Here is a 15,158-nt window from a genome sequence, read left to right on the forward strand (position 1 = left end):
CGTTTTTAGTTATTCGCTACGACCAGCCGTTCAAAAGTTATAAGCGTTTTTGTGTTCGGCAGCTACCTACTGCCTGCTCCTGGTCGCCTGGTAGAAATCCCAAATTTTCGTAGCAAATTGAAATGCATGTTTTTGGCAGCGGCGCCGGCAGAGCGGCAGAGCTACCCGTAGGTGTTGCATATGCAAAGGGGCAAATTTGAATTAACGGAAGCGGGATGTGGCGGGACCGGAAGTCGACCAAGACCGGAAACCGGAAATGAAAATAACGGTATTCTATTTCCGGTTTGGGACCCAAACCGGAAGTTGGGGACCGGAAGTTGGTCACATCCGACTTCCGCCCGGTGACATTTTCCTGTCCCGCCACATCCCGCTTCCGTTAATTCAAATTTGCCCCTTTGCATATGCAACACCTACGGGTAGCTCTGCCGCTCTGCCGGCGCCGCTGCCAAAAACATGCATTTCAATTTGCTACGAAAATTTGGGATTTCTACCAGGCGACCAGGAGCAGGCAGTAGGTAGCTGCCGAACACAAAAACGCTTATAACTTTTGAACGGCTGGTCGTAGCGAAAAACTAAAAACGCCAAAATTTGCAGAATCGCATGCTCTATAATCCTATATAATAAGAATCTATCTTGGAATAACCAGCGAATTTAAAGAAATAAAAATATGTTGCAAATCGCAAACTTTCAGCGTAAAAGTGGCTAAAACGTTGGAATTTCGAGTTCTAACTTGCAAATATAGAAACTACATGATTTTCTACATTAAATGAGCACATACAATTCTATGAAATATTTCAAGAATTAACGATATGGTAACACCAATATCGACCACATTTCGGTGCATCAACCTGCGTTTGCACGTGCATAGAAGAAAAGTCGAATATAAAATTAAAGTAGAAAATTATTATTTATTGTGTAGCAAACAAAAACATTCGTTCATACAGCAGAATATTGCGTATATTGTATATATATGTATATTGCCCCATGCCCGATTTCCACGCATTTGGATGCGCATAAAAACGTTAATTAAGCTGAAACTTTTGCATATTTTCTGCTGCCAATATAATTTGGACATCGATTAATCCGAAACATGTTAAAAAATGTGTATATTTTTAAAAATTCTATAAGAAATTTCAATTTCAAATACCTCTAATATGAATTTTACTTTCAAAATTGCGACCTCTTCCGTTCTCCAAAACATATGCATATATACATGAAATTGGTGTAGAATTCTTCAGGCTACAAGAATATATAAACGTTTTCACCAACTTATGGGCATGGTCAAATTTTATTGCAAAAAAACACGAAATTGACTCTCAAACTGTCGGAAATAAGCGCTTATAACTAAAATATTTAAAGAGTTAGAATTCTGCGAAGTATCTCAGAAGGTGCACAATTCTCTCCAGATACCGTTAGCAAAAAAAATTTCATCAAAATTCGCATTAAAACCGCTGTTTTACGCAATTTTCACTTTGAAATTCAAAATACAAGTCGCATATTTGAGTGCCAATGAAAAACCATTAATTTTTGCGAAATTTGTGCCCACGTGCATATGCTACACTTTGCACACACGCTATATGTGTACATGCCTGCTGGCATACATATTTACATGTACCACGCATTTTTTTCCGCATCCACCTACCTGAAAAGTGTAGCATATGCACGTGGGCACAAATTTCGCAAAAATTAATGGTGTTTCATTGGCACTCAAATATGCGACTTGTATTTCGAATTTCAAAGTGAAAATTGCGTAAAACAGTGGTTTTAATAGGAATTTTGATGAAATTTTTTTTGCTAACGGTATCTGGAGAGAATTGTGCATCTTCTGAGATACTTTGCAGAATTCTAACTCTTCAAATATTTTAGTTATAAGCGCTTGTTTCCGACAGTTTGAGAGTCAATTTCGTGTTTTTTTGCAATAAAATTTGACCATGCCCATAAGTTGGTAAAAACGTTCATAAATACTTATAGCCTGAAGAATTCTACACCAATTTCATGAATATATGTATACGATTTGGAGAACGGAAGTGGCCGCAATTTTGAAAATAAAATTCATATAAGAGGTATTTGAAATTGAAATTTCTTATAGAATTTTCTAAAGTAGGCACATTTTTTTATTTGTTTCGCATTAATGGATATCCAAATTAAATTAAGCGCAAAAAATATGCCCAAATTCCAGCTTAATTAACGTTTTTTTGCGCATCCAAATGCGCGGAAATCGGGGGCTGAGAATTCCACCTCTTGTGACACCAACACTTTGAATGGCCATAACTCCGATAAATCTGTACCGATTTTGATGATTTTAATGTCATATGACAGAGGAGAGCTGCACTAAAATTAAAAAAAATAAAATAAATTAAACAACTAAACTATTAAGTATGTATTTAAGTAATCTTTATTGATGTTGATTTGCAACATTCCATGATAAAGCACACACTTGCTTTGCATACCGTTCGTTTTTATATATAAATTAACTTATTAATTACGTTATAATATGACATTTTAGCAGATGTTTTTAGGCATACAATTCACGTGTTTAAAACTAATTAGGTAAGTGTAAGTATATGCTATATTTTATATTTATTTATTACATAGGGTAAATCCAACTTTTTAATTAACAATACAAAATTTCCACTCCTCATAGGCATGGCTTCAATGTGTTATTATGCTTGATATCATGTATGTAGATGTGCTTATTCCGATTGACTTATGCTAACTAAAATTATTTGTTGATGTATAAATATTTAAATATGTATGTTTAATAAATTCTTTTTTGATTTTTCTGAGCGATAATACTTTATCGAATCGATTTAATTAGTTTGCTTAATTAATTTGTTTTTATTTATAGATAAACCATGATTTAGTAGTAGCTTTTAGCGAATTATTAAACTAAGAGTATTTCAAAAATTTAGTTGACGTTGGTTAAAATATTGCTAATATGTATTTAGTTATAAAATTTGCATTTTTTCTTTCAACTATTTTATGTTGAGTTTATGTAGACACGCGTTTCTTATCTCTACAGCGAAAAACCGATGTTAGTTTTAATGCATCATCAATGAATGGTTAATGTATTTTTATCTTCTTCTGGAAATCTCTATATAGAATCTGCTATTGCTTGAAATCTGGTAATGATTGAAATATCACAACATTTAGTAATAGAGTTCTTCACATACTTTTGACTTCATTTCTTGAATATTACATCACCAAATTTAATCACCTAATTGTTATCAAATGCTTTATATATCATTTAAACAATACCTTCTTAACATGATGCAGGTAAATTTCCGACATTTTTTTTCAATGATGTCAATTTATGAATTTTTTGCTTGTTCGTTTTGCTACTCTCTATAATGGAAAATGAATATTGGGCCTAATCATTGAATCCGCAGCGCTTTTGATTTCGATACGATAAAGATTATTGATCGAAATTTTGCATGCAATCATTCATTCCGTCGATAAACTGCTTTACGACAAAGTGAGAACGTAAAAATGTTTTACCGTCCTTTATCGACAAATGCGACAAATTTGATAAAGTATCTGTGCTTTTTGCTTTGCTAAAAAAAAACATTAAAACTGGCCTGTAACTATTGTGAAATTTTTCCCAAAAATATTTAATTCGCCTGAGGCGCTTTGAGAAAATTCTTTCGCTATTTCGAGGTGGCAACTATCGCTTTTAAACATCTTTAATTGTGTTAGTCTGACAAAAACAGACTTTGTCTCTAAAAAACCATTTAAAATATAATTTAGTCCGTCATCAATAATTGTTTACATAAAAACTTCAAACGGTTTACTTCTTTTATTTAGATTTGACCAATTTTGCGCATTCAATGATTTCGTAATTAGCGACATCTATTAGCCGCGGAATGTATAATTTCGAGTCGGTAATTGAGTTCAATCGTAAATTTTATTTTCGAAACGGTTTCAATGATTCCGACGTAAAATTTTTCGATCGAAACAGATTCAATGATTAGGCCCATTATATGTATACTTTATTTTGCTCTTTCTAGATGGTTTGCGTTATGATACGAGTACTATAAATGGTCTGATGCTAATAAATTATATAAAAATAAATTTATTTAAGTCATAAACAAAATTTCTAGATAAATTGATGGTTAAAATGTATCAAAAATCTTCGCCTGGAATAGTAAAATAAATTTTCAAATATTGTATGGCAGAAAATAGCCCAGATGGAGAAGTTATTTTTGCAAAAAAGTTAATCTTAACTTCGGTTGAAATTACTTAGAAACATATTTATTTGTTCTTCTCTACTAAAAGACATGAGGACTGTGCGATTATTCTACATATAACCAAATTGATTGATCTCTTACTTATTAGCAACAACAAAATTATTACAAAAGAGCTTAGTACTAATTAATTTTTTATACTAAAACGCATTTACTATACAATTTTGCTTTATGGGTAATTTGAAGGGTCATTGTTATTAGATAAATTTAATAATATTTAATTTAATATTTTTGTTTAAGCTTAAGTTTCGTTTAATTTAAAGAAATATTTATCATAAATTTTTTGTAATAAGAAAATAAATGTATCTATTTTTAATAGTTATAAATCGCACAGCCCTACATCAATTAGTACAGTTTTGAATAAGCTGTCCAAATAATGGATTTAGTGTTTTTCAAAAATAACAAAATTATCGGCACATATATTATATAGAGCCTACTATTTTACCAAAAAAAGACTAAGTAAATATTTCTTAAACAATAATGTTCAAATGTTCATCAGAGAGTGAGAGAGAGATAATAAAATTTTATAAGAAATTATCGAACGAAATGGATCAAAATCTGTCCGCGTCTATTTGCTGGAGATTTCTCCGGTAGAAATTATCGATTTAACAACAAATTTTTTTCTTAGAAGAAAGTTTTAAGCGCTTGAAAATATTAGAAATGAAAAGAATTAAAAAAAATTGTGAATCAACTATAAAATGCGATGAAGGTGTTAACAATATTTGTTGAAAATATTCATAAATAGATAGTTTTAGTTGATGATAATTTCGTGTAAATAATGTTCGAAAAAAAAATGGTTAAACTATACAAATTGATCGCTTTTAATAAAAATTCGTTCGCGTCAACTAGTTTAAAATGTTTAAGGATATTTCTAAATATTTCAAGTAAATGGAAAAATCGCAGCAAATAAAAATTTTAACTATATACAAGTGGTTAAACTATTCGAAATAATTTTGGAATAATTAGGAATAGCTAAATTTAATAATTACGTGGTGTGTTAAAAAAATAAAGGGAATTGTAAATTTTAATTTTCACGGATTTGGAGACACCAATTGAAAATTTTCTTTATTATATTATTATACATCCACTAAAGTACGATATTATTGTTATAACTCTTGGCCAGAAACAATACAGTACCTATGCCCCAGCTTCCATATTCACTTAGCCGTGCAACTTTTTATTATTTTCAAAAATAGAGCGAATCTTAACTCTTTGTCTTCCGACGGGACTTTCAAGTACCATGTTGATCAGCTGATTGCTACTTTTTGCTCTTTAAAATGGAACGGTTGAATTTTTGATAACTTGATGACCAACGGCACTACAAAATAAAACTGTACTACAAAAAAAAACATCATAAACGACACTATTTGTCAAATATTTTATATTTTTGTCTTAGAGGGTCACTGAAATTTGATTTTGTTCTATTGTGAAGATAAATTAAAAAAAAAAACGATTTCTTTTGGTCTTGATCAACAGAGGGTTAAAGGCCTTTAAGTCGTTTAACAAGAATACGAGAAATCGCTGAAAGATCATCAATATCTATACCAAAACTTGAGTTTGAGAAATGTTTCGACGATTGGAAAAAGCGCGTAATATTGAAGGGGAATTATTTCGAAGGCGACAATATTAATGTAAACGAATGAATAAATATTTTTGTGAAAAAAAAATTCCCGTTATTTTTTGAACACACCTTGTATAACAAGGTAAAGGCAAGTAACCGAGTATATGATATTTCGCGAACAATTTATGTATTATAAGATAATCTAGGCAATCGAAATCAATAAATTCTAAATGCAGACTATCAAAATGAAGACAATGATAGATTTATTATCTAAAGGAAAATTCAGCTAAAATAAATGTTAGATCAAACAAATCGCTCAAGGAGACGCTGAATTTATGAATAACTCTACTGAAAATTTTACTAATTTCCTTCATTTTGGTTTGTCGGAATTTAGAATTAATTGATTATGAAAATATTGGTAGATTTCGAAAGATACTTGGATCACACACATATTAGAATCACTAAAATTAGTATAAGAAAGAGAGAGATAGTACTCAAATTTAATGACCTAAATATGTGAAAGCAAACAAAGGTGAATGTGTCAATATTGATACACACTCCTACTGCCTACGACGCCCACAACAACAAACAAAGCGCTGACGCTGTGGCAATTCGAAACGCTTACAATTTGACAAACACTCCGCTGCTAGGCTTTCCCGCTGTTGATAGTTGGTAAAATACAATTTGCTTAGCGCTAATGAGCAATTCGTAAATTGGCAAATACATTTGTGTACCATTAAATTAGACATTCGTATAAGCGAACGCACAGTAACGCATAAGAGCGCACACAGAAGCACTCTCCATCAAATCGACCCACTCAGCCAATGACACACCCGCTTTGCTTGGTCGACTGCCGACACTTACACCACAAATCAATCCTTTTTTTAGCTTTCCTATCACTTTTACGCTTTTTTCTTTAGTGATTAATATTACCGTTATTGCTGCGTGTTGGCGTTGACGTTTTCGCATTTGTGTTTTGTGCATTCGTTTTGCCTGCGTCGTCGCCACGACTTTGACTACCCTGGCTGTTGCTGCTGCCGCTGCTGTCCGCTTCATTGTTATTTTTGTTTTCATTATTGCTGTTGTTGTTGTTGTTGCTATTTTCATGATTGCTTCTGCCATTGCCATTGCTATTATTGGAACGTCGATATTTCGGCGCGATGTAATAGAGTCCATCCTGTTCGCCCGTCGCCGTCAATTGCGGCGGCAGACGCTGAAACCCAGCGTTCGATCGATATATGGGCGGCGGTGAGTAGGCTTGTGGCCGCACCACTTGTGGATGTGAAATGTATTCACTGTCGGGATTGATGGGCGGCAATGGCTGGCGGTAGTTCACCAATATGTCACGATGCAGTGGAATTTGTGGTTGTTGGTATTGGCGGGGTGGCGGCAATTGTTGTTGCTGCTGCTGTTGTTGTTGTTGTAGTTGTGGTGGCGCATAGTATTGCGATTGATGCGAAAGTGCTGGACCGTGTTGTTGCTGTTGTTGTTGCGCCGTATAACGCTGCAATTGCGCCGGAAAAGGCGCTGGTTGATAGGGGTTTATATATTCCGCGTCCGGATTGAGCGGCGGCCGATTCGGTGCATAATTCACATATGTATCATTCTCTAAACTCCACAGCGTTTGTTGCTGCTGCTGCTGCGGATAATTGGGCTGCGGCGGTGGCGGTGGTTGTCGGTAATTAATGACGCGCCGCTGTTGGAAGGGCTCTTCGTAGAAGCGATTATTTTGGCGCGCATGCAGCGTCGGACCGCCATAGTAGTAGCCGTTGAAGCCGCGTTGTTTCGGTGAGAAGGCTGGTGGGGGACGCTCAATGCGCTGATACTGTGGCGGTTGCGCGTACTCATTCAGCTCTTGTTGTTGACTCAATGAAACCCATGGCGCTTGCGTGGTGACATGTGTGCGTTGGTTGCCTGGATATGAACGCAGTTCTGGCTCGGCCGAGCGGTATTCGGGTAGAAGTGGTGTTTGTTGCAAGTATTTCGCGCCCAAGCGTAATTTCTTCACACGGCCTTGCGGTATTTGCTGATAGGGCGTATCGGGTTGTATTGGCACGAGTGTGGTGGTGGACTGATAACGCGGTTGTTGCTGTTGTTGCGAGTATTGCTCCTGCTGTTGTTGTTCTACATATTGCTCCTGTTGCTGTTGTTGCTGTGCATTCGCCTTCTCTATATTGATGGCGTGGAATGAATTCTCATCATCCACCGGTGGACTGTAGGTGACCATCGGTTTGAACGGCGCTTCATCATATTCCGCTGGTGGTTGGAAATCTTCAGCGCCCGCAGTGGGTTGCGCCGGCTCTAAATTCTTTGTCGCATCGAAATTGTACTCGTAAATGGGTTTGGCTTTTGGTGTGCGTGGTATGTTGTTGTCACGTAGCTGTTGATTTTGGTAGTAACGCAGCGTTTCGCGTATCGCATTCACCTCCTCTTCAAAGTTCTCCAGCGGACGTGGTTTGTAGACGGTTGGCTCGATCGGCACTTGTGGTGGTCGCTTGTAACGCACTGCCTCCGGTTTTGGTGTGATGTAGACCACATCTTGTGGCAAATATTGGCGTTGTGGCTGCAGCTGTGGCGGTAAGAAGTTGCGTTGGTTTTGCGGCTGGGATTTGAAGGGTCGCTTGCTGGTCGCGTACAATTTTATTGGCTTAGCCAATACCGGCTTTTCGGTGGTGGAGAGGAAATCATCGATAACATTTGTAGTAACACCATTAGGCTGACGTTTAGCCTCAAAGTATTCATAGTAGATGGGGTTGGATTTCAAGAGCGTTTCCTGGTTATTACGCGGTGTGGTGGCTTCATAAGCGATGGCATTTGGACGTGATTGCGGATATTTGTGGGATGGAAAGATGGGTATGTGTACTGCCACGGGCACAGGTATGGCTTGAATGATTTCCGGTGGCGAGGCAGTCGGTGTGGGTGCCGGTGGTGGTGATGGTTTGCTCGGTTGTACATGTTGAACAACACGTGGTGGCTCCGGTGTAATGATAATCGTCTTGGGAGAATATTGATGTATTTTTGTGATAACTTTTTGCCGGTAGGGCGCTTCGGTTGTGGTTGAGGTGGTGGTTGTTGAAGTGGTGCTAGTGCTTGTAGTTGTGGTTGATGTGCTGGTAGACGTCGAAGGTGTGCCATAACCGCGCTGTCTTGAAGGCGTATGTACCTTTTCTGGTTTCTCCAAACGACTAAATTGATTGGCTGGTGGTGGTAATACAATTCCTGGCACTAATGGACCTGGTGGTACTGGATTTGAGTAGTTACTTTTATAGACGAAAGTATATGCAGGTGGATAATACAATGAGGGATCATCTTCGTCGAAATAATCAGTGCCATTTGAATTGTCCAACGAACCGTTATGTGCTAAGGGGAATGGTCCCAGATTTGGGAATGTAATTGGCCGTGCGTTATTCAAGAACGGATTCACGAACGTTTGGTTGTGATAAAGCCACGGCGGTGAGGGTTCCGGGTAGTTGTAACCCGGTTCACCTTGCGCAACATCTTGAGCCGTTCCCGGCCGGGTAAGAAGATTCTTCTCGTTGTCACTGTCACTTTCGGAGGATGGGTAGTTGGCTTCCGCGCCGGCGGGATAAACTGGTATCGATTCGTTAGCGATCGGATAGACGACCGTGAATTTATTATTTCCGATAAACTGTAGCGGGCCATTCTCCTCGAGCTGGACGGGAAATGGTGGCGGGACTTTTGGATTCGGTGGTATTTTGATTTGTCGACCGGGCGCATCGTAATCGTCGATAGGCGGCCACGGTTCATCCGGTTCGCCCTCATTGAGATTACCACCCTTGATTACAAGCAAATGATCCTCAGCCAACCAAATATCCTCTTCATTTAGACCACCAAAAGTGCGTTCATTATCGAGTGGGGTCTCCTTATTCGGCAAGTAACTAATGACACCAGGTCTTTTGGGTGGTCGTCGGAATAGTTCTTTTTCTATAAGACCATATTTGCCATCACGTACTTGATCAGACAGTGTCTTCTTTGCTTCATCTTTACTTTTCTTCGAGTTAACTGTGTTCTCTTTACCTGAGCCGGCGCTAAGACGCAATATACCATTGTCCCAATTATCGAAATCACCATCATCTTCCAACAACGCTTCATCATCTGTGTTGTCTTCATCATTCAATGTGGAGTCCTGGCGATCTGTTTTCGTATGCGTTGGAGTCGCCGTTGTAGTTGTAGCGGTATTAGTTGGTGTCGCCGACGTTGTGCTCACTTTTGTTAAACGATACGAACTGCTCATCGCCAATTGTCCCCCTTTGGTACGCACATATTGATATGCGGGCTTGTTAGTTGTTGAATTACTAATTGTGCTGTTTGCGGAGATGGCAGAAACCTGATAGGTGGAACGTCCTTCCGCATTTTGTATGTGCCCCGCTACTAGACGATGGATCATGCGTGGTCTGCAATGAAGAATGAAAAGTGACAGACAAAAAATACAAAACATAATATATTATATAAGGAACATAAGTCGATTTTGCGCAAATGGTGAACCTGTCTGAATTCCGTATCTACTTGAGCTAGCCTTGTGAGATATGTGGTTACCGACTATGAAGAACTATGGTGATGTGTGAAAGTAAATAACAAATACTAACCAAAAATTATCTACTAAAGTTTGAAGGTTTTAGCATTTGCCTATCATGAAGGTGTCTGGCTTTCAAGCAAGCCCTAAGCTCTGTCCACGTTTTTGATTTTGGTGCATATTAGCCGGCAAATGAAAAATCATACAAAAAATGCATAGGGAACGGATTTGTGATGGATGAATGTGAACGAATGATGTGATAAAAACACAGTTCAGGAATGCTATCATCAACCTTGCCCTCCATACTTGGGATCTTATTTCTTGCGGTCAAGGAAGCTAAATAATTTTGAATATATGTACAATGTCTATACGTGTCTTCGAGTTTATGGATCTCCTTGGCAATACTTTCAATAACGGGCCGAGGCTGCGGAATGCCTCTGGGTCCGAAACATGGTTGCCTATAGCGCTGGGCTTCAGCATAAATATTACATCAAGAATTTAGTTTAGATTTAGGTTAAGTTACAGAGTTCATGCTAGCGGCAAATGTCAGGAATAATCCTCTAAAATGGTCATATACTGTCAAGAACTCTTAGCAAATTGGATCAAATATCCATCGGCGAAGCACTTAGAGCCAACTAAAGCAGTAAATAATGGAGGATTGGCTCGAACTATACATTACATTTCCGGGGCTTTAGTGAATATGTGTAAAGTAAGCGTAAACTTCAATACGAAGGCATTCCCGGATAGCTTTCGTCGACGTAATCACTTAATTTCTGATCAAATCGAATTTCATTGTAAATAAGTGGCAACGCCCACATTTAATAAGCCTAACGCAGAACTCGCCTTCAAAGCCCGGAACTAGAGCTGATTATTAAAGCGTTAAATTCGCATTGAACCGTTTACAACGATAGTGTTTGACCCGCAACAGCCTCAACTGCCCACTATTATTACAAATCACGTGTACAACAAAAACACAACAACAACGAAACCTCACTAAGCTGTAAGCTGTAAATCACCAAATTCGAATCGTAAATCGCCAATCACTTAAAGTACGTACGTCTGTCTGTCCGTTTGTTTGCCTAAACATAGTAAAAATAGTGTATAATAAAGAAGGCAACTCACGATTTTGGTGTCTGCGGCAGACGCGTCGAATTCGCCGTGCCAGCCAGATTGTTGTCTGTCTGCAGTGTCGGCGTTTCGCCGCGTTGCACATTGGTTCGCGCCGCAAAGTTGGCGATTTGTTTTGACTGGCGCTGTTGCTGTTGGAGTGGCGGCCGATTGTGATGATTCGTCATCGCAACGCTTGCTTTCGCATCGATTGATGACGTTATACTTGCACCGCCAGCGCTGGCAGTCTTCGGTGTAGACGTCACGGATGGCGACAATGAAGCCGTTGGCGGCACTTTCGTTGCGCTTGCGACAGCGCTCGTGCGCGCTACATTGTCGACGTTGGCATTTTGATGATTGTCAGTGTTACTCACTTGTTGCTGTTGTTGTTGTTGGCCTGCATTATTGTTGCTCTTGTATGGGGCACGCTTTATTTGGCGATTGTCAATAATTTGTTTGTTTGTCTTGCCGACATCAGCACTCCTACCGAGCGGCGCCACTGCTTCTGCATTACCGTTGTTGTGTATGCTCTGTGTCGCGGCGGAGCTCAGAAAGCTACGATTTTGGCGCACATTAGACGGCGCGCTCTCCGCAGCGCCGCGAGTCGGGCGATGCGCTGATGGCGGTGCCGTTACTGCAGTGGCGGCACTGAAGTTGGGCGCCGCACGACGCGCCGCTGTTTGCTGCCTCGACGCTGCCGGTGTTCCAGTTTGCACTATAGTTGTTTTTGTTCTCGCTGTCGGATGCGTCATCACGGTGGTGGGGCGAAGTGTGCGCATCAGACGTGGTGCACGCAATGATGGTGGCTGTTGTGTTGTTGTCGACGTTGAACGTTTACTGTTGTGAGCGGAAGTTGTGCGCTCCCCTTCCGCCGCTGCATCAACCATATGTGGGCCGTGTTGTGTTAGTAGCAACAACAACAACAGCGACAGCAGCGGAAGTAACGCGATGAACTGCAAGGTCAACGACTTCATCTGCAAGCAAATGCAACAAAAATAACAGTGAAGAGTTAGTGAATGGCAAGTGCAACATTAACGGTGCAACATAATGAATATTTAATAATATAAATTAAGTTGTTTAGGTTTTAGGTTTTGTTTTGTGCACGCTTTTAACCGTTATGTGTGTGTGGCATGTAATTTTGCTTTACATGAATTATATGCAGCACTTGCAACAATTTGCTGCAAGCAACGTCTACTCACGTTAAGCGCCTGTTTAAGCACATCGCTTACAAAAAAATGCAACAACAAAAACAAAAACTCTGTAAATAAATCCACAAACTCCCCCTCTAACTGCCCCCCTATATCCACACTTTCGTAAACAACTTTTGTGCTTAGCTGTTATTGGCGCGAATCGTGCAGCGCGTCGAAACGATTTATGGTAATTAGCTGTAATGGATTCCACCATCCTACTACTCATGCAACCGCTTGGCTATCTATAACCACTGAGGGGGTCTGTGTTAATGCTTGTCTGCCTCAAATTACCAGCGCTCTGTTCGTGCTGCTGCTCATCTCTTACACTCGGTCCGACGCTGCCGCATTTTATGGCCAGCCTTTGCTTGTTGCATGTCTGTTGGGGCACGTGGCACGTGCGGCATAAATTTCAATGTTTACTATCCAGATTTATTTATTGCATTGAAGATTTTGTGAATGAGCATTTATTGCGCTTAATGCTGTTAAAAATTGTTATTTGCTGTAGAGACATCAATAAATATAGTAAATTTGTGAGAGAGTTCGGGTTGGACACTTAAATTTGAAATATGTGTTGCTTTTATTTAAGCGAAAATTACGAATAATAAATAAATATTATATTAATGCTGAGGTTTTTATAAAAAAATAAAATATTATAATTCTTTTAAATCTATATTTTACTGGCATTTGAATATCAATTGTTTAAGTCAGAATTGAAATAAAATCACAATCCTATATTTGATATATCGAATTGAGTAATATTTTATTACAATATCTATTACAAATATTGCTTTCTCCTTTTTTGACCTTCTCTATATTGAATCTGTTTCGAATTAAGTGACAATTTATTTGAAAACAAAAATGTCTTTTAATATTTATAGGTATTATATTGAAACAACACAAATATTCTTGAATTTATCTGTGGAGATCCTCGATCTTTAGAATCCATCTTTGAAACCATTTAAGATGTTTACTCGCTCCGGACAACAACAGCAACCCTGAGACCACTTAACATCAATGTTTACAAATAAGTTTCTTATTCTGCTTCGTAACCGCCAGCGAATCATGAATCCACTGTTAGACACTACAGACAAAGCAGCAGTTCAAACTATGGGCTTCACTCGGCACTGTATGGCGAAGAAAAGGGCATGACCAATTCATGGAATTAAGCTACGAACAGCCGCCCAATTTTGTTCCGTCCCCGTGCGACTTGTTTATATATCGAAATTAAAAAAAAAACACTTAGGGTGCTTGCAGAGTGGACGCTCAAAGCCGAACCGATCTTAAAGCTGCTCTGATAAATTTTTGGTATCGCAGAATACATCCGAGAATTAGCGCTAAATTCAGTGAATAAGGAATGTAGAGTGGTAAAGTAGTAAATAACATTCCTTATTCACGGAATTTAGCGCTAATTCACGCATGTATTCTGCGATACCAAAAATGTATCAGCGCAGCTTTAAGCGCGGCTCGGCTTTGAGCATCCACTCTGCAAGCACCCTTAGGCTCAACCCACACCGGATTAGTCAAGGCGTATTTTCTCGCCTGATGCGACAACATGACATAGCCTCATATGCGACAACCCACACCGAACGAAACGAGACAAAAACGCATGCTCGCTTGGTTCCACAGCAAAATTCGTTTTTGTGTCTTATTAGTCAAAGACGTTTTTGACTAATCCGATGTGGGTTGAGCCTTAGAAGTATATCCAGCTAAAAGGAGACAATGGTGGGTCATTTACATAGCTTACACTACCCTAGTCCAATATCAATCGAAAGAGCACAGTAAAAAATCTTTAGACGTGATTATCAGTCTGTCTCTCAATTCTTCACACCAAAAATGTATAACTTTCAGACAGTAAACATAGCTTTCAGAGGTTATAATAGCGAAGCATACATATACTGCCAATGTTACTAAAAACTTTGTTCTTTATAAAATAAATTAGAAACGTACGAGGTGGCGCTCCATCATATATTATGCACTTATGTAGGCGCTTCCTCTAATCATCGAAACCCTTCTCAAACTCAAGTTTTGGTTTAGACTTTGTCGATCTTTCAACTATATCTCATTGCTTGTAAAACGTTGGTTTTTTAAGATTCTCTTTATTTTTGGTAATAGGAAAAGGTCATACGGAGCCTTGCGAATAGATCGTTACAGTACAGTTTTTGGCTAAAAATTTACGAACACGTAAATTGACAAATTGATTCCCCATAGCCGTGAAATTTCATTCAACCCCTACCCACTTACTACGCTGTTTTTGGTGCATTTGGTGAATGGATTTTGGTACCATTCACCACTTTTTTGGTGTTTTTTGGTGCATTTGATGCATTGGCGCGTCGTGAAAAAATCGATTTTTGGTGATTGTCGCGCTAACGGTGATCGTGGAGTGATGGTGGATGGACCAAAAAGTTAGTGCTCGATAACACCAACATGTATAAATAGAATTCCATCCACCGATAGTGCATTCGATCCGTCCGCCAGTGACCACCAAAGCTGCATCATTGAGTGACCATCGACATATGGTACTC

General features: G+C 38.7%; 1 protein-coding gene across 7 annotated transcripts in view; it reads right to left on the minus strand.

Moving 5' to 3' along the window:
• Positions 1–3,949: 3,949 nt before the first annotated feature.
• The window catches only part of LOC105215436 (adhesive plaque matrix protein), a 146,139-nt gene continuing 134,930 nt past the window's right edge, over positions 3,950–15,158 (minus strand). For all 7 annotated transcript variants that reach the window (XM_029042398.2, XM_011189353.3, XM_054230772.1 and 4 more), the window contains 2 exons: positions 11,462–12,420; positions 3,950–10,220 (listed from right to left, as the gene is read on the minus strand). In XM_029042398.2, the coding sequence (XP_028898231.2) occupies positions 6,722–10,220; positions 11,462–12,420 (4,458 nt within the window). In that variant the 3' untranslated portion in view covers positions 3,950–6,721. The remainder of the gene's footprint in view (positions 10,221–11,461; positions 12,421–15,158) is intronic.

Source organism: Zeugodacus cucurbitae, chromosome 5, assembly GCF_028554725.1.
Source record: "Zeugodacus cucurbitae isolate PBARC_wt_2022May chromosome 5, idZeuCucr1.2, whole genome shotgun sequence".
Classification (NCBI taxonomy): Eukaryota; Metazoa; Arthropoda; class Insecta; order Diptera; family Tephritidae; genus Zeugodacus; species Zeugodacus cucurbitae.